The sequence below is a fragment of the Condylura cristata genome, unplaced genomic scaffold (assembly GCF_000260355.1).
Source record: "Condylura cristata isolate star-nosed mole 26May11 unplaced genomic scaffold, ConCri1.0 scaffold00005, whole genome shotgun sequence".
NCBI classification, from domain to species: Eukaryota; Metazoa; Chordata; class Mammalia; order Eulipotyphla; family Talpidae; genus Condylura; species Condylura cristata.
In genome coordinates this window covers 29,654,273-29,681,616 of record NW_004567106.1, presented here as the reverse complement: position 1 = coordinate 29,681,616, position 27,344 = coordinate 29,654,273, and the positions used below count along the sequence as shown (strand labels likewise).

The 27,344-nt window shown below is 44.3% G+C and overlaps 1 protein-coding gene across 1 annotated transcript; it reads right to left on the bottom strand.

Annotated features, from left to right (window-relative positions):
- Positions 1-221: 221 nt before the first annotated feature.
- Positions 222-27,338, bottom strand: MTURN (maturin, neural progenitor differentiation regulator homolog (Xenopus)). Its single transcript, XM_004676820.2, has 3 exons — positions 27,164-27,338; positions 17,244-17,366; positions 222-5,435 (listed from the first exon to the last, which is right to left on the bottom strand). Exons 1-3 carry the CDS (start codon positions 27,323-27,325, stop codon positions 5,325-5,327), a joined length of 396 nt encoding a protein of 131 aa, XP_004676877.1. The 5' UTR covers positions 27,326-27,338; the 3' UTR covers positions 222-5,324.
- Positions 27,339-27,344: the final 6 nt, after the last annotated feature.

Sequence of the window (27,344 nt, the reverse complement as noted above, 5' to 3'; positions counted from 1 at the left end):
ATCCAGACATGGCCATGTCTCAAAACACATCAAGTATTAACATTTGGATCATAAGACAATCACCTCATCCGCCCTCTCTCCCTTTTCCCTTCTCCCTCCCCCAGAACTCCAGACCCAAGCCTACAACCACAAAGTCAGCTGATGGTCCTTATTCCTTGTTCCGCATTGTCAATCTTCCAGGACCAGACATGGTTCTAGAGAGTAAGAAAGAGGCAAAGATCAACAAGTTTGGAAGGCTCTTTAATAGCAAGCGTATGGTAATTACATTGTTGGATGAGATCCTCACTCAGGGGAGGGAGGAAGGAGCAGATATGGACAGGGTTTGAGAAAAGGGTTTTACACGGCTGGACTCTTCTAAGGAAGGGCAACAAGTTTTGGCAACCCATTTCACAGTTTTGTAATTTACAAGAGATTTCTCTGAAAGGAAATATAAAGGCGAAGAAAGCATCCACACCCTGCATGAAACATTCCTTGCCTAAAAGCAAAACAAAACCCGGTCCTTGCTTTTTTGATGGCTAGTACACAAATTAAGACTGGTTCACAGATAGTTTCAGATTTTTCCTACAATAGACAATTTACTTTCCCCTCTAAAGAGCTAACATCTGTACAGAGTATTTGTATCTGTCTTTATCTGCCTAAATATTAGAAGGTACTTAGTAAAAAAGGAACCTTAACAAAAACAAGAGAAAAAAAAACAGGAAAAGGCAGTTTTACAAAGAACAGACTGCCAGCTTTCTCTGCAGAATCGAATAACCTAAAAACATTGCTCAGCAAATTAAATGTTTGTTTTTATGTGGCCTGGCACACACTTTTAACTGCTAGTGCCCATCAGCCTTACAGTGCTTTAATTGGGGTTTCTAACAACAACAAAAAAATGATCATAGGTCCTCTATTTATGTAACCCGAAGTTGAAAAAATAACCAACGACCACATACTATTGAGCAATTTGCCCAATGGGCACGAGCTATAGATATCTTACCATGGACACTGCGTTGCCATGGACACCAGAGGCTACTGGCTTTCCGGCAAGCTTTAGACTTATTTTGTATAAAATCTAAATGACTTCAGCCGTTCATGTCATCCTTGGTGTAACAAAACCAAGGTAACTGATTGGATCTTTACAGAAAAGAATTTACTTTTTAATTCTAAAATATTTTGGCTTCACTGGTAATCTAAAGATGAAGCAGTTGGCAATGGCATCTCTTTGGAGTTAATACTCAATTAAGGGAAGAGAGACAAACCCATGGCCCACTTGAGTTTTAATTGTGCTCTTTCTACAACCCTGAGCCAGGTGGAGTAAGGAGGCTCTGCCCTCTGCCCCTCAGCTCACCTGTGACCTGCGGTTTCTTCTGCAGCCAAAGGCCAGATCAAGTTTGGGTCCCCTTCTGCCTGCCAGGGGACTGGAGCCCCTCAGGATCTGTCGGCACTTGGGAAAGAGGCTTCTCTGGCTCAGAGTGGTTCATCCAGGAAAAGAAAAAACCGCCACTAGACTTGCTTGCAAGACACCCATTGTCTCCATGGCTGGGGTTCTTTTAATACCACAAAGTCATTTCCAACACCAGCCTTGCCTCACAATGCACATGCAGTACCTTAAGGAAAGCAGGCCCCTGACGTCTCCCTGTATCTGAGCGACTGCCGCCTGCTGGAGCCTGGCCTGCCTCTCGGGCTCCCACACTCCTCTCCTCCCAGCCCAGGTTAAGTCCTGCCTGTCCCTATGAGCCTCTCAAATCACAGGAGGTCAAAGCTGTTCATTCCAGTTTCCCCATTTTGTAAATCTGAATATGCATAGCAGAGTCCTGAAATATAAATCCGATGGAGTTCCAGTATCACAGCTCCCCGAGGTCCATACACTTTGTGCTCTTAAGAAACAGAAAAGATATTCAGAGACATAATTGTGCAGGAAAATGGCTTCTGCTTAGATGTGAAATATAATAGTAACTCTGAGATGAGGAGATGTTCACTTAAGTACACTGGAAACCTAATTCTGGCACCAGAACACAAGGAGAATTCCTAAATAAGAGACTGTTTATGTTTCAGTCCTGGGTAGAAAGCACTAACTATGTGCTACTATGAGCTTGGGGACAGGAGTGGACACCTCAATGTAGCTGAATCAGCTGGTGGCAGGCACTGTGTGGGTCTCCTGCCCTCTCTAACTCTGTGATTCACTTTCAAGGTGCTGAAGCCTGCTGCGTGTGATCAGGCAGAGAAAAGTAACCAGGTGGCCATAAAAAAGAAAATCTCTGCAGTTCACTCAACCCAGGATCAAGGTTTTGCCTTGTTGAGGTGGGAAGTCACAGCTGGCCCACGGTGACCAACATTAAGCAGTCATTAAGCACGTGCATGTGTTCACACACACTCACACTCATACACTCTCACTCACTCTTATTCTCTACTGGATGACATGGTCAAAGAGTAAAAGTGCTTGTCTTTCACTCTCTTGCTCGTCTTTCACTCTCTTCCAATTATTCTTCAAAATGTACTCCCTTTCAGTTAAATTAAACATCTGTTTCTAAAGCCCCAGTTCACTATCACACACAAAAAAGCTATGCCCAGGTACAGCATGGGCCTGGGACAAGAATGTTCTCCTCTTCTAGGGCTTCATTTTACCCTTTTTCCTAAAGGCCTGCATGTCAGCCGCCCCCTGGGTGTTGGCCCAGCGGACCTGACACGTGGGCCACCAGAAACATGTTTGTGTGCTGCTGTGGCCAAGAGCTTCAGGATAGCACCTTGGCAAAATTCCAAACATACCTCCTTGCCATTTTCCTGCAAGTTTCCTCGATTGTTGCTCTTCATACACAATATATCATAAGGCAGTTATGGAAGGATAGTGGTTAAAGCTGGAAGACCAGGCGCCCTGTTTGTGGCGAGTGAAGTGGTTTGTCCATGGTCATGCGGTCACTGGCTGAATCAGACTGGAAGCCAGGTCCCTCTCTTAAGTCTTGGCTCAGTGCTTCTCCCATTGGGCCACACTGCCTCCTGGTTAGTGTGTCTCTCCGCTTATGAAAGTCAGGAATTGTCTAGTCATGGATCCATTTCCATAACAAAGACCACAGCTGCGGTCTCACTGGCCGACCAGGAGATGCTCTGCACACACACGACTCTAACAATCCCCAGAGCGGGTTGGGTGAGTGTTCACACATGTGCACTATGTAAATGAGCATTGGGGGGATGTGAGACAAAAGGGAGTTTTAGAGAAAACAACCCAATTTGCTAAAGTTTCTGGGGTGCTGCTATGAAAATCAGTAACACACAGCTAGGTGACACCCTACTTATTTGAGCAGAACAAAGACCAGTTGCTCTTCAGCCCTCTGAAGGGCTCTCTCAGCTCAATTTTCAAAAGAGAGAACATTAACATCGTAACACCAATATGCATTTGGTCAAAATCTGAACTCTTTTTTGATAAGATGTATTATATATTAATGTTCATTCTATTTTTCAAATGTATGTAAATTTCAGTTTTAAGCCTCCACATATAAAGCTCCAGTTTACCTTTGAATGGAACAAGCTAGTCAAGCTTCTTTATTTCAGTTGCAGGAGTCATTCTTGTCTATTGAGTGAAAACAGATGTGACCCAGCCTGGGTGACTTCTACAGAAAGTACAGCTCGGTCACCTGCACTCAGGTATGCAGCCAATCACAACACAGGCGAGGCAGCAAAGCGCTGAACTCACTCACCCCACTTGGATGAAACACCAAGGTTTTGCTTTGTTAACAAGCTACGTAGAAGGAAATTCATTTTACTTGAAAGTAACCTTTAATGTCTTTTTCAAAAAAGAAAAAGTGTGGGTACTTAAACACAGATGGAAACCACTATACTATTTTACCCCAAGACTTCAGACTATAGTACGCTGTTTTACCATGAGCAGCTGCCACTGTCACAGCACCAATCGATTAAACAGAAAAGGTTAAGAGAATCAGTTTTACACCGACATGCCTGGAAGATATACAAGACTCCCACAAACTCTATGGCCTCTGCTTCTGCTCTTGTTTTTTAAACTCAAAACTGGGATGACTTTTAATCAGGCATGTGTGTGCATGTTACAAACAGCCTCCTCCAGATGCTATGTTTAGTCAAGTGTTGTAAAAGAGGTATTCCGCACCCTAAACAATTAGAACCAGAGGCGGACAGGTCCAAGAAAATGAATGTTTCAAATAATTCCATGTTAGCATCGCAAAGGATTTCCTCCATTAGTGTTTGTTGGCTAAATCGTGACAGCAAGATTTCCAGTTATTATAGCCGTTGTTTCTGTGAGCTGTCTTGAGTATTACAATCACTAAAACTTCCTCGTTGAAACAAACTAACCCATAAAAGATTCCCACTTTTATATCACTTCAAAAATTCACTGCCATTAGGTTCCTCAAAGTGTTTGATTAAAATTTTTAAGTAAATTATACAGTGGGATCCTTTTTTTTAATAAAAAGATTAAGAAAGAAGTATTTAACATTAAAAAATTTCATACTGGTTTATTTTTCTATTAAATTTATCTATGGCTTCAAAGTTTAAGTGGCACTTGGATTTTGGATGTTTTCATGATTTAACAAGTTGCCATATGATTACAAAGAGAGAAGGTAAATGCTTCTCATTTCATGTGGGACCGTTCATAAATACTTTAAAGAAATCAATAATTTATGTCTTTCACCCCATTTATATTTTCTAGACTTTAAAAGTGGCTTTGGAATTAGCATGTTTTCAAACAATTGAACATGCAAATATTTATACCTAAAGATGAACCAGTTGCTACACGTCCAGGTAACCTGGTAAATAGCAGAACACTTAAAGGCCTCTTGCTCTCCCCATCTAAAACTAAAGTGATTTAGTATCCTCTCCGGCCCTTGGATTTGCACTTGTGCAGTTTAATGACGAGATATTAAAACTCATGCTTTATAAGCAAAACCTTCCACTTACGGACACTTAAAGGTACATAAAAAGTGCAGACTGCATTTCTTCTCTGCCATGCTTTCCCTCAAAACATACCCTTAATACATTCAGAGTTCTCTACATTCACATAAGCGAATGCTCATTCCCCAACATAAACTCGAGAGAACAGTCAGCCACAAAATGGACTCTAAATTCAAAATGGTACAGGCTACCAACACAACTCCATAGAAATCCACTGAAACGGGAGTAAAATTCAGTTATTTCTGAGCAAAGCTCATCCCAGATATTTTGCAGCTGTTAAAAGGTATGTCATTTTAATTTGGATGCTGGGAGTTAGGCGTCCTGTTTCTCTGAAGTGCTAATGCAAAATGCTAACCCAGGAGCACCGACCCCACCTTGCTAACCCAGGGGCTCCCCTTGCTGCGTAGGTGGGAGCCTTGAGACGTTTACTGCTGACTGACACCCATTTGGGGGTGGTCTGCCTCTGGCTCCTCTTCCTCCACATCTGCACTGTATTCTTCAAAGGCGTCATCATCTGCATCAGGAAGTCCCAGTAGCTATAGTGGAGAGAAAAGAAACATCTGTGAGTGCCAAGGCCGCTGGCAGGGAGACGGTGCAGCATCTGTCTGATGCTAAAGACCTAACAGGACTTGGTGTGGCAGCTATAGATTTCCTATGGGGTTTAACTACCCCCAACGATTATAAAGTTATCAGGTGGAAAGAAGAATCCTCCAACGGCCTGGTGGCCCGGTGGCCAGAAGCCTGAGTTTTATTGGGGAGACAGATGATTACCTGCTTTAAAGTCCAACACCGGCACAAAGGTACAATCTCCATGTACACGTGCATGCAGGGTGCTAGCAGAACCACTGGGATAGTTCTGGAATTATTCCTTTTCACATTCCCCCCTTGCTATTATTTATAGCAGATCAAGCTATAAAAACACACACAAAGAGTTAATAAATAATAATAATAATAATATAATAATAATAAATAGTTAAATTGGGGCACACGTGTAAGGTGAATTCTATGTAACCACTAACAATAGTAGTTTTGAACAATATAATGTTATAAAAATGTGCTCCAAAGAGTAAAAAAAGCATGATGAAGATTGCATTTTCATTAGGATTCAGAGTCCCTTAAAATTTATACACATATGCATAAAAGAAGACTTCTATGAAATACATCCAAATGCTGAGAGTATTTTTTTGTACAGTGGAATTATGGGTAAACTTCTCCCTTTTTAATCTTTTTGTGCTTTCTGAATGCTGTGTAATTATCACCAAGGAAATTCACAGTAAACATTTCCTCAAAGCACCGACTGGTCTTTGGTTAGAAACTCTTGGAGTGCCACTCACAAGGCCTGATCAAAATGAACAAAAAGCGCTCATGCTGGCAGGCAGCCTTTGCCTTGGGTGCTCCTGAGCCTTGTCTGCCAACGCCCTGCTTCCCCACAGTGCCTCCCCGAGATGGATACTCTGCCGGTGGCCAGCAGCCTTTCTCACAGGGTGGCCGCCGGTGCTTGATCACCATCAGGGACCTTCACTATACTTTTCTGTGACCCAAAACGCTACACCCCAAAACTGAGTTGCGATCCTAAAATAATATGCACCATTCTGTTGCTTTTGCATGCGCTCCCTAGTGGCTGGCTCTGACCATTCCCCCTTCTTGCACTCCCGTCCAAAATGCTTCACTGGGAAAGAAGAGTCCTGACCAAACAGAGACTTTCCTCTAAAGATCTCCAACTGCAACTCTTGCAGGTCTTGCTGAACCCTGTGAACACACGCAAGACAAAATCACCTGCTGCACACCTGGGGTCATTTTATGTATGTGGCTGCCAAGGGGAATGTGCAGGCAACCGTAGGCAGCCCCTTGAGTCCCCCAGAGCTCAGAGAGCAGCAGTGGTCTCAAAAAGGCATTGCTGGCGTCGTGGGGAGGGGCCCGGACAGCTTATCTCAGCTTGTCCGGATTGGCTGGAACAACCAGTGCACGCTTGGGAGAAGGGTGAAACCCCACTCCCCGATCCTGCCTTTCTTCCAGGTTTAGTGACTGTAATAAATGATAATATTTGTCTCTAAAGAGAGAGAAAGATGGTTACAACAAACACAGATGACTAACTTCGGTGTTCAATTTTTATCTGAAGAGCTGCTTGATAACACAGCCAGATGAAAGTGTCAAATGAGTGGTAATATTTAATAGCTAGTAAAATGTAAGTAATGTTGCTACCAGGAACTCCAGAATCACCTAAATGCCAAAAGGAAATGTATTAATTCAACAATAAATTTAACTCCTTGTTACACTGAAGGGGTGCCCTTAAAAAATGAACAACCAGGGGCCTCCCTGGTAGCACAAGGGGGTAAGTCTCAGTATTATCAAGCTAGCCGCAGTCACTGCAGCACTGAGTTCAATCCCCAGCCAGGGAGCTGACACACATGGCACAGCAGACCTCTCCTGGCTTACTGGCTGCCCCATCAGCAGTGTATTTCATCAATCTACCTGTTCTGCTCTCCACTCTTGTCTCTGGTGAATCCTCTGACTCCCTGTACTTCTAGCCTACACCTCAGTTCTTGTATGCATGCAAGCATCAATCAATCAATCAATCAATCAATCTTCCAAAAAGAACAACCAATAAGTTCCCTCTCACCTAACAAATCTGTCAGGTAGGGGTTGCCTGGAGTCCTGGGTTCAGGAAGACTATGAGGCTCAGTGGGAAAGAGCCTGGTCAATGGCCATGCAGCCAATGGCTGACAGGGATAAAGGTCATGGCCACATCATGCAACTACATATTTGCCATTTTGTCCTAAAGTGACATGCCATCAATTATAATTCTTCGTAGTATACTTTTGCTCTCCTCAGCTCAGTATTACTTGTGGAAAAGATTCAGCAAGTTAAGCAAGAGGCTATTAGCAGCATCCTTTACGTCCTCTCTCTCCTCTTCCTAGCTTCCTACCCTGAAAAGTGCTGGCCTTACCTGAGACATCAAAGCACAAAGTTCTAGATCTAGAGCATCAGCCACATATGTGGTCTGGCCACACAGGAGGCCCTTCTCCTTATGGGAAGTGGTTGGATGCTCTTTCAAGAGTCTCTCATCCTCTGCCCTTACAGAATGGACAGAGGAGAAGGCTTCTGAACTTCTAAGGCACTTAAGCTCAGCATCAATGAGAAGCTATATGGAAAAGGCAAGGCGAAGGGCCTCTAGAAGCCAAGGCTCTCATTGGATTTCTGCCAAGTAAGTGCCTCTGCAGAGTCTCTGTACAGAGAGAACCATGACGCCTATTCTACCTCAAAGAATAACTGGAGATTAAATGAAAGCAAAAAATATGGCCATGGCCAGCAAACTCTACAGCTCTACATGAATGCATCTAGTTACCTATATTATCCTGATTTTCACTTTAAAGCACAGTAGTTCATTTACTCAAGTGGAGTTACTCCTGTCTCAGTAGACTGCCCCCCAACACCTGCCTCTCCCCCTCTTCTGCTGTGCTTGCTTTTGGACCACCTCACTATTAATTAGTGTACAGGAAGTAAGAGAAAAAAGTTCAATTCTGTCAGCTCCCCATTTGAGTGAAAGGCATTCCACTGAACCAATCAATTTTGTCATACTTTTGGCTTAGCAATAACGGTCAATACTGATTCAGTTACTATCCGCTACACACTGGGTTCAGCAAACATGAATTTCTCTGGTTCCCATAACAACTCTATGGAATAACTACTATCCTTAGCCCCCTTTGACAGAAGAGACCTAGAGAGGCTGCATAACCTGCAAGAGTTATCTAGGAAGCAGCAGAGACATGATTCACACCCCGGCTGTCCACCTCAGGTGCCCGAACACTAGGCTGCAGGGGAGACACCCTCCAGCTGCCAGCGCTGCTCCCGTCGCTGGGGTTTCGATGTTTGCTAGTGGGTAATACACCTTTCAAAACATACAACACAATAGGGCCCTCCCTGGTGGTGCAAGGGGTTAGAGCACAGCACTATCAAGCTATCACCAGCCACTGCAGCACAAGTTCGATCCCTGGCCAGGGAGATGACCCACATGGTGCAGCAGACCTCTCCTGTCTCGTCCGCTGCTCCCTTCAGCAGTGTATTTCAGTGGATCCTCCTGCTCGGTTCTCCACTGTGTCACTGGTGAATCCTCTTAACCCCTGCACTTATGGTTTACCATAAGTGCAAATCTTGTATGAGTAAATAAAAACACACACAGTCTTCCTCTTATCCTTACATATTCCAAGACTCCTGGTGGATGGCTGAAACTGCAGACATTACAGAACTCTCTATATACTGTGTTTTCTCCTATATGTACATACTATGCTAATTCATAAATCAGGCATAGTTAGAGGTTAATAACAATAAAAAAATAAAGCAATTGCAACAATATGCTATCATAAGACTCAGATGAATTTGGTCTTTCCCTAGCTTTCAAAATATCTTCTTACATGCAATATTTTCAGACTGTGGTTGGCAACAGGAAACTGAACCACAGAAAGCAAAACTTTGGATAAAGAGGGGCCTATCACATGCAATATTGATAACCTCACTTATGAGTGTGTACAGCTTGGAAGCACAAATTCAAGCAATTGGAGCTAGAATTTGCCTGGTATTCTAAAGGCTATCATACAGATATGTAACAATCTGGTAACAATCTGTAACAATCTGCTGTCTCCACGGCCATCTAGGCTGTGTAAGTTTAATTTAACATCTAAATCCAATTTTTTTTAAAGATTTATTTATTTATAAGAACTGGGGTAAAGGCCAGAGGTACATGGGGTGAGAGAATTCACCAGAGACAGAGTGGGAAGCAGAACAGGCAGATTGAGGGAGTATTGCTGAGGGGAGCAGTGGGCGGGTCAGGAGCCATCTGCCGCGTCATGTGGGTCAGCTCCTGGGCTAGGAATCGAACTTGATTTGCAGTGGCTGTGGCCAGCTTCATAGTGTTGTGCTTTAACCTACTGCACCACCAGGGAGGACCCCTAGATCCAAATTTTTAACGGTCATGAAGAACTATCAGTAACAAGCATAGAGACTGCTAAGAATCCTAGAGTCCTTGCTTTTACCGCACCCATATTTCTTTAAAGGAAAGGATGACAAGCAAAAAAAAATTCCTGTTGACAAGGAAATTATTTCTGATCATGATAATTATTCATTTCTATTTTGGTAAATGTTTTTTTCAATATTGACCGAGAAATAATTCTTTTTTTTTTTTCATAAAGGAAATTTTTTTTATTTGTTCTTTTTTTTCAAAGTTTATTTTTACATCATTTTGCACATTTTTTTTCCATCTCGATTGTAATCCCCGCGGGTTTCCCATCACCAAATCACCCCTGTGCCACCACCATAGTCCCGTGCATTTCCCTCCTTCCCCCCCGCCCCCGTTTTTGATCCCATTCCCCACTCCACCCCCACAGAATGTCTCTGGTATATGGTTGTTCATTATTTTTGTTATTTCCGAGAAATAATTCTTAATGCTCACTCTGCCCAACAGTGAGCATTAAGGGTCTTGCTGTCCATAAAGTTCCTTGTGAACAACCTACGATCTCCTAAGAAGGCTGGGACTTGCTCATCCAAGCAGGATTGTACTTGAAAGAGAGAGAGGCCAACCCTTGAGAATTAAAGTCCTTCAGACCCAAGAGAGTATTGATTTTTTGCAAGCTAGTTCTTTTGGAAAATGGTGAAAACTCATTGAGGCCACATTCCTTTGGCATGTGCCACCTGCTGTCCCTAGAGGTGCAGGCACTCTGCACAGCAGGCTGGACTGTCTTTACAAAAGAGAGGTGGAATGTGTGCCTTTGAGAGTTCAGTCACTCAGCTAGGGCTGTGGCGCTTCAGGTAGTGCCCTGTGGCCCTGGGCAAGCTCCCCCAGAGGGTCCCTGGACACCACTTTTCAAACATTGCTGTGCATAGGATTCATGCTGGGATCTCCCTAAAATACAGCTTCTGATTCAGTGGGTGACATGTAGAACTGAAATTCTAAATTCTAACAAGCTCCTAGATGGGGATCCTTTTGCCAGGAACTACACTCTGTCTAGAGAGTCTAAAGCATTGGAAGAATTTGACACAACTCCTCTTAGTGACCCAAGATGCTAATGGTACAGGAACTCCACGATGGGATCCTGGTCACTCTGTCGTTTTGATACTGGAGAAAAAATGAGGTATGGGGTGGGATAGCTGGAAGACCCTATGGGTCTGAGTAGTAGGAGCTCTCTTACTTTTAGGAGCTACTGCATTTTCCATAGAAGACAAGGGTTTGAATGTGTCACAATGAGGGCCAAAAAAAAAGCAATGATCAACTTAAATTGTCAGCATTCAACATCTTATTAAACAGCACATGTGTGCATGATGGCTTCTGACCAGACTACCCAACACATGGGGCCGCTTCTCACAGGCAGCTTCCTTCTCTTCCTGCAGGTGCCGATCATCGTCTTTAGAGTAGAAACAAGCCCTCGGCTTTTTCTGGGTCACAGAAAGCTTTTCCTATGGGTTTCATCCCTGGCTACCCTGCTGTTAGTCACAATGGGAAGACATCATTCTTGCTCATGCTCTTTAGCTAGAATGAGGGTAGTTTTTCCAGTAGAGGTGTTTTTATTTCTTGAGAGAAGAAACACGGGGTCACATGGCAGCCCCAAGGGGGAGCAAGAAAACACAGGGACCAGTCCAGATAGGGTCATCAGAGCAACATGAATCGAAACAGCACACAAACTGACAGCAACTGGTGCCCATGACCCTGGTAGACACAGTGGCAACAAGAAAGAGAGTCACACTTAGGAAAATAAACCTGAGAGATTATTTCAGGGCACAGATAAGGTTTGAAGCTAAACAGGAAATGGTAGGCTTTCTTCTGTACGGTTTATTTTTAACCAGGAATAAGTCTAGCAGTCATCATTTAAGCTATTAAAACACTGAAGAGAAAAAATGACCACCATGGTTTAGAAGCATTAGCTAGTTCATGTGAAGACCAGCAACTGTCATACTGAAGGCCAGTGAAACAAGAAAAATGTAAGATGCTAATCATTCTCCATTTCACATTTATCAGTCACTGATGGGTGTCTCTGATGCCATTACTGACTGTTCTTCACAGATAAACCCATCTGCCCACAGAGGGCCAGGGCAGCCTGCTGGGCGGCCATTTGCATACATACACTGTTTACAGGTGACATCCCAGAGGAAGAGGAAAAAACTAGGCACAAGTGAGGAGGCCACAGGAGTGGAGCAGAATGGGGGTCACTCTGGGAGTGAGGCTGCCTGGATGCGCCCAGTCATGCTTTCCACCCAGCAAGCATTTCCCAACACCAGACACCAGCCAGAAAGTGAGGCAAACATCAGCAGGGCTTTGGCAATTCTGTGTTTTCAGTCTGATTTTGCAAGTTCCCTACAGATCCGCGAGACTGGGAAGCAGGTATGACCCCATTTTAAGACGGGGACAGTGAGATTGAGTGCCTGCCAGAGGCCACAGGACATAGGAACCACATGGGCCAATGCAGGCTGAGCCACCTCCCCTGCCAGGGTACAGGCCTAAGAACTCCAAGCTAAGGGGCTAGGATGGGCCTCTCTCGACTTTCCTGACCAGTCCCTACTGAACATATCCAGTTCCTGCCATTTCTTCGTGTTCGGCCTACTCAGAAAGTCACAGCCTGCTAACATCTGATAATCCTGGTGCTTCTCATACATTGCACAGAAAATAGCTTTTTGTAAACAAATAAATAAAAATAAAAAACATAGCTTTTGACTATAAACTTTTTGTAAAATCATATAAAATATGGAAAAGAAGAAAATAAAAATCACCTATGATCCTGTTATCCAAAGTCTCTCTGGGCACATACTTCAAAGGGATCCTTGGAACACTAGCATCTAACATAGTGAATGAAAATGGATGAGTTACTCAATGAATGGTTCTTTTGCCAAATCCATTGCTAATGAACTTCTGACTTACCCTAACAATATCTTTTAAAAATCCCCTGCCCTAACCTGTGTGTTAAGCGTGTATTGAAATCATTTGAGTGTTTTTCTCTTCCCACCAAAAATTCAAGGGTCCCACAAAAGGGTTCACTAAATGCTTCTCAAGGGTATCTTCCCCAGGGTCCTCATTCCATCCATATCAATGCCAGCATTTATGCAGCACTTATCCCTACACTAAGTACTCAACATGAATTGCATCATTTAATCTTCACAGCAACCTGAAATAACTATCTTTGTTTCCTAATTTTACAAATGAAGAAACAGAGAGGTTAAGTAACTTGGCTACGGTAACACAGCCAGTCATAGTATAGAGCTGGGATCTGAATTTAGACAGCCTGCTCGCTCACAGAGTTTGGGTTCCTCATACTATAGTATCCTGATGCCACATAATTGGGTTAGGAGACTACAAACAGCCTCTTAGTATATGCTCACAAATATCTTCTCAATAATACTCCCCCAAAGAATCATTGTGACAGTTAATAGAACAGGGATGGGAGCTTGGGCTCTTTCACTTGTTCTGCATCATATCTAGTCAAACATCTGGACCAAAATAACTGCACCATCTTGGATGTTTTCCTGGCTGTCTACCCTACCAGGAAGACAACCCCTTGAGGGCAAGAACAGAGCTTTGGCAAATAACAGATGATATCAACACTTTGTTGAAAGGTAGTGAAGAAGTAGAAGGAAAGTAGTGTTGAAAAAATAGTAAGTTTTTTTTTTGTCTTTTCAAATCTAACAGCAGGTTGGGGGGAGGGGTTTTGGTCATGCCATTGTTTCACTGGGAAGAAGATAAACAAAAGAAAGCAGCTAAAGGCACACGAAGGGTCCCAGAGAAAAGACAGAGACAGGCACCATCTTGGTTCCTTCAGGCAGGAGAGCACAGGCCTCAGCCAAGTTCATAGACTCTGCTTAACTGATGCCCCACAGGCAGCAGAAAGCTGTCAAAGGATAGGTTGTTATCTTTCTAGAGAGGTTGCGGGTGGTCAAGAGAAAAGGAGGATTAAAAGCCAGGGTCTGGGCAGTTCTAAGATGAAGGCAAAAATATTCGTCCTGCAGTTTTTCCAACTGTAAACAAAAACCAGCTGCATAATCTGCTCAGCTCACCACAGATTTTCAGGAAAATTATGTGCTCAAATTTACCTGCTTGATAACTTTGTAGCATTTGGATGTGTACTGTTTCTTCAACAAATACTTTCAACAACAGCAGTAAAACTCTTTCCTGTGTCTTACTTCTGAACCCAAAGCTCAAACAGGTAAATAGCTGTGGGAAGAAACACAGTCTTCAGAGGAGATGACCAGAGAGTTTGCCTGAGCGGAATTCTCAGGTTCATGGGGCCAGGGGCACATTCTGATTCAACAACCGGAAGCCCACAAACACTACCCCTTCACCAGCTCTGCCAAGGTGCCTCCCAGCTGTCTCTCCCTGCAGTACAGAAAACAAAACAACAAAAGACCCCACCAGATGGCACCCAGCACACAAAAACTTCTGACCAGGTAAAAGTCTCACCATGGGAACAAAGTCCCTGATCAGGACTTAAGGCCGCCTACCAACATTAAATCAAATCTGTGTGTCTCTCAAAGCAGCTTGATTTGAAAGAAAATACCCATCCAATCCAACTGCTTCCAGCTACATATCTGGAGTCTTTGGATTGCCATTTCCGCTCCTCCCCCATTTTCATGTGACTGTCTGGTTCCCAAAATACAGCCACAGCCTCGGTAAAGAAAAAGAGCAAAGTGAGTTCTGAAGGAAACCCACCTCTCTAATTAAGCCAATTCTGCAGACATTTTGCTTGCCACCATAGCTGATGTCGTACCAGGAGAGCTGGGCGGCAGGCTAGTGAACAGAATCCCTGCAAGCAAACTAGCTGCAAGCAGACTATCATTTGCTAGTATTTTTCTTGGGTTAAGTTTTGGGGAAATCAAATTATTAAAAATGTCACCTACTTGGTATCTCTACTTGGATGGCTAATAGGCAATTCAAATAGACACATGTCCCAAACTGAGCTCCTGACAGTCTTCCCTGCCACTATTCTTCCTGCAGCCCTCCCCACCAGTAAATGAGATGCGGGGCACACAGACAGGAACTCCCGGTGTCATCTTTGTCTGCTTACATTTTCACCCCCTACCCCCATCTTCCAACAGCAAATCTTCAGATCCCACCCCTGTGTTCCACCTCCACTGTGCTTACCCTGATCCAAGCCTCTGGGGCTACAGCAACAGCTTCCAAGAGAACACTACCTTCCCCCCTTACAGCCCGTTCTCAGCTTGGTGGTAAGAGGGAGTCTTCCAAAAGTGAAAGCAGATCCTCCTATGTGTTCAAACCATCCAGAGGCACCCCAAAGCCTCAAAGAAAAAGCCCAAGTTCTTCTGTGAGCTGCAAGGCCCATAAATTCCTTGCACTTATCACTAGCCCCCCACCCCAACTCACTCTGTTTAGGTCACACTGACGCCTGCTTATTCCTTTCTCCTTACCACTAAGGCATCATATACTGTACTGATTTATTTTGTCACACACACACTTACACACACACACATACACAGATTTTTGTCTGTTTCACTCAAATAAGAGGAACAGAGCAGGAAACACTGCCAAGCCTAGTGGGTACTTGCAAAATACATATTAAATGAATGGCAGCAGGGCTGACAGTATTTTTAAGTCAAACATCGCCTTTGAATAAACAAAACTGGCTTAGAAGATCAACAAACCAAAAAAAAAAAAAATGAATTGTTTGGATGAATGATACATATCAGACAGTGTGATAAAAGTCACTGGAATTTCATTTTGTGTAATAGTAGATTAAATAATTGCAAACTCTTTCCATGGTAACTATAAGTGCTCAGTGAAATAAGAAAAGATTGCCTTTATAAATATACTAACACTTAGGCCCTACAGTAGTAAATCTAACACAAAAGCTGCTTTTGTCCTGAAGGTATTAGCTGACCTAGAGGAAGCAGCTAGAAATTTTACTGCATTTGTGGCCTACTGTAACAGTGAGGGGGAACAAGGTCAAACTCAGGTCTTCCGAAGAATCAGACTGAAAAGCCATCCTGACTATAAGCAGAGACCCAAAACACTAATACCTGTGCTATGGTCTGAAAATTTGTGTCCCCTACAACCAAATTCATATATTGAAATTCTAACCCCTGAGGTGACAGTATTAAAAGGCAGAGCTTTTGAGAGGCAACTGGGTGCTGAGGATAACGGCCTAATGAATGAATGAGGACCTCCTATCTCTTTCTCCTCCCAGGTGAACTATAGTGAGAAGATGACTGTCCAGGACAGGGGCTCTCACCAGACACCAAATTGCAGACTCCCTGACCTCATACTTCCTGGCTCCAGAACTGGGTGAAACATTGTTTCTAAGTCTTCTAGTCTACAGTAAGTTTTTGGAGCATCAGAATGGACGAAGCAGGAGTTCCAGACAAGAGGGAACTAGAAGAAATCAGACCTTCAACTGTGAATTTTTATCACTTGGAGAATTCCAGTGACCACAAACCTTTAATTATCAAAGGTGGTCTCAAACTGATAGCACCCCCAAGCAGAAGGCACCATCCTGTATTTAAATGTTCGGATACAATAGCCAGCACATAGAGACAATCTAACACACAAAGAAACATGATACCACAGTAAGAATCAGCTCAAACAAAAGACAACAAAACATATTTACAAACTTTAACTACTGAAATATCAGACACAGCCTGTTAGGCCATCGAGTCTCAGAGAAATGAATGACAAGTTTGAAATTTTCAGCAGAGAAACAGACACCATTTTTAGATTTAAAAAATATACAAATTCGAAAACAAGTTCCACTGAAGATAGGTAATCTTCAAAATAAGGGTGAATGCTCATTTTACACATTTATCGGCAAGAATGAAAACAAGCTGGTCTGTTAGCCACAGACACAGCTCCCTCACTCCTAAGGGAGGAGGAGGAAACAAGCACTCTACAAGAGAGTTTATAAAAAAGAGAAAAGAATAGACATGCCAATCTCATCTCTCATTGCCTGTACCCACAGACATGGAGGTACATCCTTTTGGCCAAATATATGGCTCCCTTTACAAGAGAACTCCATAACACTCCCATACATTTTGGTTTGGAACAGGTCTACTGGTGAGCACAGGAGTATTCAGTTGTCTCATACTGGCTCTGTGTGCTTCCCACCCTATCAGCGATTCTCAACTCAAGTGATGCTAGAAATAACCATCATCCCCGCAACAAGCAGCTGTGTCACATCCGTGCCCCTCCCTTCCACCCTCTGCCTCCCTTCAGTAGCTGCTATCTCTCCACAATAGGGCAGACTAGAGAAAAACAATTAGTCATCCCAGGTTTTGCCCACTTTCCCCACAATCCCTGTTATTCAAAACACAATCGCTATAGAAAACAAGACGTCTTTAGAAGCCAAGCAGGAACCTACAGGTCGGAAAGACTTGAAGACTTTTTCCAAGACTTCATGGAGCGTCTTCTTGCCGCAGGAGGAGATGTAATCCTGTGCTAGCTGCAAGAAAGGCAGGCAGTCCTCGCTCTCACTCCACACGTGCTACGTGCCCACGGGCCAGGAAAAGGAGAAAACAAAGACACACAGTATTACACTCAGTGTGAAGCACAGAAAGCCCAGGATTTTTTTTTTCAATTATGTGAATTTGAAGGCCTCCATTTCAGAGTAAAATTCATATGTTCATCCCTGATTTGTTTGCACTGAAGGCGATCAGAGAATGCACACCCTATAGAACCCCTATGTTCTTGGTCCATATTCTCACCTGTTCCATTCCCTACCAGATCTGTTCACACACAGTACAAGGGTCAGAGGGACCCCTATTTCTTGTTCCTTTCTGGTGCAGGGGGGAAGGAGGTTTTATAATAGGAAGGAGAAACCAAGAGCCTGCATGAGACTTAACTTTGCTTCAACTGTGGCTAAAGGATTAATTAAGCATCGCCTGTAACCACTAACCTGGAACAAACCATTCTTTACCCAGATTAGCCTGTGAGTGGGGTGATGATAAATTTACTTCAAGATGAAATGAACTGAGGCAAGAACACAGAAAGTCATTGGGAAACAAGGCTTTCTGCAAGGTCACCTCCCTTTAAAATGCTTTATAAGGATATCACACCTCGATGTTAACACATCCCCAGAAGAGATGGGTTTTAGGTTTTGGGTTTTTTTTTTTTTTTCCATGTGAAGATATCTATTTTAGCACATCTTTGAGACTAGGCAAGTCTCTACCATAAATCCAGAATAAGCCTGTGAAACAGGTTTGAGATATGTGCAGAAGTCCGCTGCTCTGCATTTGTGAGCATGGGAAGGGCACTGAGCTACAGGGAGAGAGCATCAGGGTATCTGTCTAGATTTGCTGTTCAAGGGGCTGACGAGTGACAGTTCCACAATAGTGAGAACTGTTGGGACCAGGGAAAAAAGAAAGCACTTGGCAGATTAGAGCAGGAAGCTGGCCTAGGCAGCAGGGGACAGGTCTATGTGGAGGGTAGAGATTTATGTGGGGGGTAGCTCCTGGCAAGCACACTTGCCTCCTTCTACAGTGATTAGAGTATCGCGCCCAGAAGCGGTATGCCTGTCATTCAATAAGCAAATTTTGCTTCTGTCATTGTCACTGCAGAACTTCCAGGAATTAGTCTATTAACTGAAAATACTGCTCACCCAGAAGAGACTAAGAGGGTGCTAATGTGCCATCTTTATGCCTCAATTATCTGTTTCACAAAGGTCCATTTCTCACACATGCTGCTCCTAGGCAACTGACTTCTAGGGCAGCCTCTGCATGGACCCAATAAAGATAACTTCTAGATTCTTTAACTTAGAGAATAGCTCAAGCATGATTCCCCATTAATTAGAAACTTTTAAGGTGGCTGAGCTGCTGAAGTGCCATTTATGTAAAAGCCTCTCAGACTGGACAAACATGTAATAGAACAAAGTACTTTTATATCCATTATCATATTTGATTTTTTTTAAAAATTTATTTATTTGTGCATTCAGAACAGGGGTACAGGCCAGAGGTGCAGGGGGGTGAAAGGATTCACCAGAGACAGAGTGGGGAGCAGAACAGGCAGATCGTCAAGGTACACTGCTGAGGGGAGCAGTGGTTGGGTCAGGAAAGGTTTGCCGTGCCATGTTGTCACTTCCGGGGCAGGCGGGAATTGAACTCATGCAGAAGTGGCTTTCGTTTCTTAGTGCTGTGCTTTACCCGCCGTGCCACCAGGGAGGCCCCTCATATTTGATTTTTAATCAGAACAATAAAGTCCCACTTTAATAAAGTTCTGCTCAGTACCCACTTTCAAACTCAATTTTTTTAAAGTTCCAGTGTATTTCAAATGATCAAGTTACAGATAATGTTAACATCTAGGAACACACCACAGAAAGCGTTAAGCCTGTCTTTCCTAGACTTGGTGTGAAGGTTAAACAGAAAGTAGGAAGTTTAGTTAAGTGTATGGCTGACACACATGGATGTGCAACAATCAGTGAACATAAGTAGCCTCTTTTCCTTTTGCGTCCACAGGAGGTTGGGGTCTGAGGGATCTGGTTTTCCACCATCCCCAAGGCTAAGGTCATAGGCTGAGCAAATCAAACACCCAGTGTGACTTCATGGAGAATACCGTCCAAATGTTGGATTACACAGTTGACCCTTGGACAGCATGGGATAGAGTTGGAGCTAAAATTTGAGTATAGCTTTTGGCTCTCCCCGCCTCAATTTTGCTATGGTCATCCCTTGGTATTCATGGGGTGGGAGTGGGGGTATTAAATTTAGCCTCCTCTCCCCAACCCACAGATGATCAAGTCCCTCAGAGCTGGACTCACCATCCAAAGTTGATTAGATGTGTGAGTATAGAACCCTGAGATAGAAAAGAAACTGAGTATAATTGAACCCACCTTCTAAACTATTGTGTTTACAGGTCAACTCATGCAGAAGTAGGTAGCCCTATGAAAAAGTTGTGTATCTGCCTTTTTTAAAAGTGCATTTGGGCTTTAGATGACAAAGTGAATGGGAAAATGTATCACTGACACAGTGACAGAACTGGAGTGTACCCCTACTGCTTGGCAGTCAGACAGCTTCCTCAGCCAAGTGTTTCCAGGGCCTCTCTAGCCTCCTGAGAAGACTTCATTACTCCACTTTCGCTGTGGTTGATTTATGAATATATCTTGTAGAAGAAAGACCTAATGCCCAATAATGGCATTCTGTCCAGTCTGCCTAAATTTCTTTCATTTGGCTGATCAACTCACCCTGGATTCCTGGTCTAATTGTTTCTGTGGGTTCAAAACAACACTTTTAGCTGAATCCCTGCCCATGTGACAACATAAGGGAGCATGGGGTTTGGAATCAGACAGACCCAGGTGCACAAGGCCACTTAAGAGGTATCCGTTATTAAATGCTAATTGTTCCACCTCCATTGTTTCTCATAATAAGTATTCAGATTTATTTGTTGAAACGTCCTTCCAAAATTAATCAAGGCAGTTAGCAGAGGCCTATAGCATATGAGATGAAATAAAAAAGAAATCTGTAGTTGTAAAATAAGAACAAAGGGTAAACAATAGAAGGAAAATAAGATAAAACCAAATGAGATTAGCACAGACAATGTGAAGTGTGAGGATCTGGCCACTGGCTGGGGTGGGTTTCAGATGTTCTATGAAGAATACCCACACTCAGTGCCCAGAAGCAGGGCCCATACATAAAGCTACGATGTGGGGAGGGCAGTATGGTTATCTCACAGGAAAATTAGTGGGCTTGTTCCCAAACCAGGGTAGGGTCCAGAGAACACCTGGTAGCAGCATGGATTCTCCTGAAAGCAGGATCTGGGGTCTTTTCTTATACAAAGACCCGATGGGGACTGAAGACCCGAAGCATTTGCCCCACAGGGCATGCTCGATGACTTCAACTTGGAAAATATTTTAAGCATGTGTAACCAAATACCCACTTGGGCCATGAATAAAGTATAGCAGAGATCGGAGAACCTCTGGTTGTGAACAATGTAGCTGCCTGGCAAATATAAATCTAGGTACAGAATGTAACAACTTCCCAATAGGGTAGGGTTAAACCAGATCACAGCCCTCGCCTGTTTTAATAGGAGAAATGCCAAGGACAGCCTTCACAAAGAAAGGGAAGAAAGCGGTCCTCAAGTTCCAGAATGCATCACATTTACCTGGCAGCTTAAATAAAAACAGTTGCTGGGCCCCATCCTCAGCGTTTCCACGCGAGGAGAGGCTCAGAATGTGCATTCCAACTAGCTCCCTGCAGACTCTCTTCCAGAAGGTTCTGAGGCCACACTTTGAGAACCACAGGCTGACCAGAACTTTGACGATGTGTTTGACTATGCATCTGGGGTGAGGGAGCGCTTTAAAAAATGTCATGTCATTACTGACTCAAGTCACCGCCAAGTGCCGGACAGTCTGGGCTGCAGAATGACCCTGCTGTCTCTGCCACGAGCAGCCTGCTCCTTCCCAGAGATTTTTGTCTGTTAGGAGCTGAAGATCTCAGAGGAAACTTTGATTTTAGAACATGCCATCTGTTTCCCTTCCTTCTGTTCTATTATTATCAAAGCCGGCCAACCTTAAGATAGTACTACCACACCATCTGCAAATAGGACAAGAGTGCTTTCTGTTTGCTGTAGTGTAAAGAACACTGAGCCTAACCAAAATGGTATGAGATCACTAAGGTATTTCAATCCTGCAAGGATTTTTCGAGCACTCTCTGCTCCTAGAGTTCTAACAGCAGTGGAAATGGTGCTTGACTGGCTGGTGCTTCAGCAGGATAGGGGTGACAGAGAGTTAAGGACACACCTTGAACTCAGTTATCTGATTCCAGGGCCTCACTCTCACTGCGGTAGTCAGTTTTTGGCTGTCTTCAGTAGCAGGGAAGTCCACTTCAAGTTGGTGCAATTTAATCCTAAACTGACATCCTACTGTAGAGGATGAAAGCTACAAGCCCTTTTCTGCTGCCCCTTGGATTTCTGTCCACAATGGGAAGAGCATGACTGGACAGACCTCTGACCTGAGATTTCTATCAGCCACTGATCTACTTCACCCCAGCAAAGAAAGTGGATTCAGAGAGGTGAAGCTAGTTGCCTGTGGTCACATGGGGAGCAAGCACCAAGGCAGGATGTCATCAGAGACATGCATGTCTGCCATCTGAGCCCCAGCTCAGCACCTGTAAGTCACAGAAACAGTAATACTCACAGGTGCTGACTGACAGGAGACGACTGTATGCCGCTTTTTCCCTATAGGTGCCCAATAAATGCTTATTCTCATCTACTGAATTCATGTTAACTTACTTTTATGCTCCTCAGGATTACCATTCTGTCAACATAAAAAGGGCCTGTTTTTTTTCTCTGAAATAATCACTCTATTAATAGGTGAATAATGCACAGCCATTCTGGGAAGCTTTACAGTCCATGAGTATTCTTCATTTAATGCCCATAATGATAACGTAGCATTTGTATGATTAACACCATTTAACCAAAGAGGAAACAGATAGTGTTTTAATTAGATAAGAAAGTGCTTTCATGTGGGCACAATATTGAAATGATGCATCTCATTTAAACAAGTTATATTTTGCTTTCTACAAACTGGTAAGAGTGTTTGATCACATACTTAAGAGATACACCTCCCTTGAAAATGGGGGTGAGATACAGACACACTGGCAGACATGAACAGAGTCTTCTATAAGTAAAATATTTTTATTTAATGTGCTGCTATCTTTTTGTATGAGGTTTAAACTATAAAAAATTTTAGATCTAAAGAGGTTTTTGAGAGCTGGCAGAAAAGGTAGAACAATAAAGGAGTCCTTCCTTTCCCCTCCTGGGGTCACTAGTGCCCAGGCACCAGAGAAGGGCAGTGTGGAACCCTTTGTTTAGAGCTTCTTTCTCCTGCCCCAGGACAAGGAGGGCAAGACCTGGTGCTGCCACCTGCTCTGCTAGGTACCCCTCAGTCTCTGGCACTTTAGCGGCTGCCAATACCCCACTAATCCGGACCTTCCTAGTAGACAGAGAGGCGAGTTCCAGTTCCCTGTCCCGATCCTGCACTTGCAGCACAGACAGAATCTTAGCAGCTTCATTTTATCCCAGGACTTGACCTTGTGGGCTGCATAAGGGGACCTGAATGAAGGCAGCAGCTTGGGAAAATACAGTGTGGACAGCATGGCCTGTGATGTGTGGAGGGGAAAGAGTGCATAAGGCACCGAGGAGCTGCAAAGCAAAAGGAAAATAGAAAGCGCTTGCTCCTAGACTTCTGAGGCTACAGCCAGGATCCTGCCCCTAGCACATTTCACGTGACAGAAATGGCAGCTCCCTCCGCTTGGGTTCAAGTCCTGGTTCTGGAACTTCTTCGTGAAACAGTCCTAGAGGAGTCCCTTAAATTCACTAGCCTCTATTCCTTGCCTATAAAAATGGAGAGAGCAACACCCACCTCTCAGAATTTGTGAGTCTCACAGTCTGAACTCAGACCCTTGTTGTCATTCCTGTGAGGCTGAGTTCAGCTTGGGCGACAGTTAGATTGCTCCTCTTATTCATTAGCTGTAGATAAAAGTAAACCTCACTCTGCTTCAGTTTTCTTCCGTAATTATAGAGAGTACCTTATGAGATTACTAAGATTAAATATGCAAAATGCTCAAAACCGTGTCTGAGACATAATAAGTTGTACATAGTGGTAGCTGTTACAAGTACTATTATTGTTCCTATAAGTTGTCTTTCTTGAGATTTAATATCCTCTACACTAGGCTGCCACTCATCCATTCTCACCACCATGGAAAGAGCATGGATCACAAGTCTGATGCTGTTCCAAGTGCTGGGACACTTAGAGAGAATAAGACAAGGTCTCTGCTCTCACAGAGCTTATAGTCTGGTGGAGAAGGTAGAAAATAAACATGGGATCATCAGGAACTAAAGAGTGCCATAATAAGAATAAAAGGGAGGTGAAATAAGGTGTCTCTTTGGCCTGACTGGCATAAAGAAGCTAGTGTGCAAACACTTGGGAGAAGAATTTTTGGCAAAGGGATAACACATGCAAAAAGACTGTGAGGCAGGGATGAGCTTGGCATATCCAAAGACCAGAAAGGGCCTCATCCGAAGAGCAAGGGCTGGAAGACAGTGAACAAAGTGGAACAATGGTCTAGGATGAGGTCAGAAAGGAGGCAGGAGATCTTGTGAAGATGTGAAGTCAGAGCTTAGTTTTGCTATAACAGGTGGTAGGAAGTCAATTTGGGAAAGATGGGGTGTGACAGAGATATGACCTGGGTATTTTAAATAGATCCAGAGTAACTGCTACATGCAGACTGGTTTGGGATGGAAACAGGGGTCATAGCAAAAGACAAGGCAGAAAGAAAGAGGAAAAATGACATGGCTTTACCTACTGTGATAGCATGGGGGTGGAAAAATAGTTGGTATGGCATCTATTTTAGAGATAGCATTGACAGAATTTTGATGGACTGGATGCAGGAAATAGAGTGGTGCTAAGGAAATCTCTTAGATTGCTGACTTGAATTAGATGGATAGCAATGACACAGTGATAATAAGACAGATTAACACCTACTGGACACAGTACAGTTAGGCACTGTTCTCAAACAAGCCTGCCAGAGAGCCTCTAACATCATCATCCCATTTTTAGGTTCTGTTCTCAAATATGCCTGCTAGGGAGGTACTACTATTATTTCCAACATCAAAATCATGTGAAGAGGGATTAACTAACTTCCGTCCCCGCAAATACACATGGGGAGCAACATGGGGCAAACCCAAGTAGCCTGACCCCAAAGTCTGTATTCCTAACCACCATTCTATAGTACCTCTTAGATGAGTGGAATAGAAGCAAAGATACCCTACTTGTATTGTAGATAGCTCTGGCCTGCTGCAGAGCAAGCCCTTAACACGTTTGTTGAATGAATAATGTGAAAATACTTTGTAAATTGAGAAACAGTAAATATTGTTAACAAATCCTGCAGATTGTAGGAACTTTGTTCATGTCAAATCTCTTGTAACACTTAACAGATCTTCCTAGGAAAAGGAAATGAACAGAGGTAGGATACTTACTTCATGGTTCAGTTCTTAGAACTAGAGGCAAATAGTAACTTCACAACCTGGAATAGCTTTAAAGGGAGGTTTAAGCTTAAAAAAAAAAAAATGATGGCTGTATCGTGCCCATTCCAGTGTCCAGAAACCTTGAGCACATTCCAGTTATACCCAAGAAACTACTGTTTCATCTATCTTCCTTACTTATTTTACATCAGTAAATGAACACTTCTCAAGCTTTTTACTCACACAGGTGGGAAAACATTTAAAATATGGTGGATTTGAAAAAGTCCCAGTATAAATAATCTTTCCGAATGATGATCTGATCTATATATTCAAGGCCAGAGAATAGCTCTGCAATTTCATCCACCTACTTCTTAGAATACTTTCCCTGGGCAGCTCTCTGGCAGTTCCAGCAGGCAGGCTATGTGGAATCTCCCCCATAAAATTCAAAACTGGGCTCTTCTTGCACTGCTTCACACAGTAAAGAGGAAGAAAGGACAAGGACAGCCCAAGGAAGTGAGGGTGAGAAGAGACTTCTAATCAGACTCTAAGATCTTACCATTAGCAGGTCCTTTACACTATATCCCTGGGGCCTTCTCACATTTGTACAAAGGAGCAAATCCCTTTTTAATGAACCTCCACTCCTTCTATTAATGAATAACACTAATTTACTTATTTTAACTACGGTTAACAGTGTCCTTACATATATTTATAGCTTACTTGTTCCCCATTAAATACCTGCAAAGGGAAACATTCTGATTAACCCTAGAGGTACAAAGCGGAGATTTTTTTCTTTAAAGACAAGTTCTAAGCTCTGGGAAACCTCTGGAGTCCTTGCTGGGACAGGGCCTGTTAGGTGCTTTTACCCCCACAGAGGTTAGTGTTGGTATTGTACCCATTTAAGGGATGTGTAAACTGAGTAATGGGGAAGGGACTTGATCACTCTCACAGCCAGAACTCAGATTTGGCTGTCAAGGTCATCTGTGTTCTAAAGAGTGAATGGATGGGACCCAGGAAGGTTCTTGTCCTCTTTGGGATGGAGTGGAACTGATGGGAGGGACAAGTCATTCACAAGATTTCACCTCTCCTGGGCTAAGAAAGGCGATCTTGCAGTCCTTCCGTCCTTTCGAACTTCCAGTGGGTGGCAGGGGCGCACATGGTGGGAGTGAACCCAGCTTTGCCTCATCCCCACCTGAGGAGCCAGCGCCAAGTGGCGCATGGGTGCCGCCCCACCTCAGTCCGCAGGGATGGTGGCAGCGCCAGCTCCAGGCTCTAGCCAGCGACCACACAGTAACCCGAGCTCACAGTCGCCTCCATCTTACATTGGGGACCATTATATTTTCCCCGTTCTTACAAACAGTTCACAGAGCGCGATCCACACCTCCCATCACTACTCCCCTGCCCCCCCACACCTCTTTCCTAAATTGCTAGCTCCAAGATCCCAAGCGGGCGTAGGACGCAAAGTCGAAGATTTGGACCCCGCAGTTCCAGGTCTGGGTACTCGGAAAGCTGGGCATGGGGTAGGGTGGGGTGGTTTGGTTTGGGTGTGTGTTTGGGGAAGGGGGTGTCCCCCCCCCCCATCTGGAAGAATCTATGGGCTTTGGCAGGGCTGCAGCCACTACCTCGGCCGGACAGAACCCTCCTGGGCCCCACAGACCCTTTTCGCTGCTCACAGAGGAGCAATGGAAGCACCGGAGAAAAGGGGGATAGGCGTGCCTGTGTGATTGTGTGTGTGTGTATACGTGTGTGCGCGCGCGCACGCGCGTGCGTTCATTTTCAAAATGCGGGGTGTGATTCCGCAAAGAAGGTCCAGAGATGGGGTGTCGCTAGTATGGACAGAGGCTTTGTGTCCAAACAGGCGGCACAGGGAATAACGCTGGGGGCGGAGGTTCTTTCGGGCGGGGACAACTCAAGGAGTTGTCCGTGCTTTGGGAAGGGAATGGGATTCCTCGATCGGACGGGACGCCTGGGTGTGGGAAGCTCCAGGTTCCGGATTCAGGACCCGGGAAAGGGTCACTTACCCCGGCCCGAACTGGTACCACGCGGAAACACCCCAGGAGATGCTCCAAGCCGAGCACCGCGCACCAGCTGCAGCCCAGCTCCTAGCATCCTAAGAGGCCCCCTGCCTGCCGCTCACCCGGTCCCACCCAGAGCGCAGATACCGCCACTCCGGGCGGGGGTACTTCCCTGGCAGAGGTCCGAGCAGCGGGTTACGCCCCCCACCCCCAACCTCGCGCCCCACAGCCTTCCCAGCTTGTGGGAGCTCGGGTGCAGAGAAACGGCCGCACATTCACACTCCCGTGCGCTGCAGCGGTCCCTCCCCTAGGCACTCACAAAATTGTCCCCGCAGCCGTTGTCCGGACACAGCACGTAGAAGGAAACGCCGGGGTCGGCGTAGAAATCCATCCTGCGCTCTGTCTCCTCGGTGGCGATGAGCTCGAAGGGCGTGTTGGAGCACCATTTCTCCGCAACGTCAGCCAGCTGCTGGAAATCCATCCTGGTCCGCCGCGCCCGC

Bases quoted from the DNA above. Each gene is read 5' to 3' on its own strand.
- MTURN (XM_004676820.2), bottom strand. From the start codon at position 27,325: ATGGATTTCCAGCAGCTGGCTGACGTTGCGGAGAAATGGTGCTCCAAC. The intron at 17,367-27,163 runs GTGAGTGCCTAG...GTGGGCACGTAG, and splicing joins ACGGCTGCGGGGACAATTTT to CACGTGTGGAGTGAGAGCGA. The intron at 5,436-17,243 runs GTAGGTTCCTGC...TCTCCACTATAG, and splicing joins TCTTCAAGTCTTTCCGACCT to CTACTGGGACTTCCTGATGC.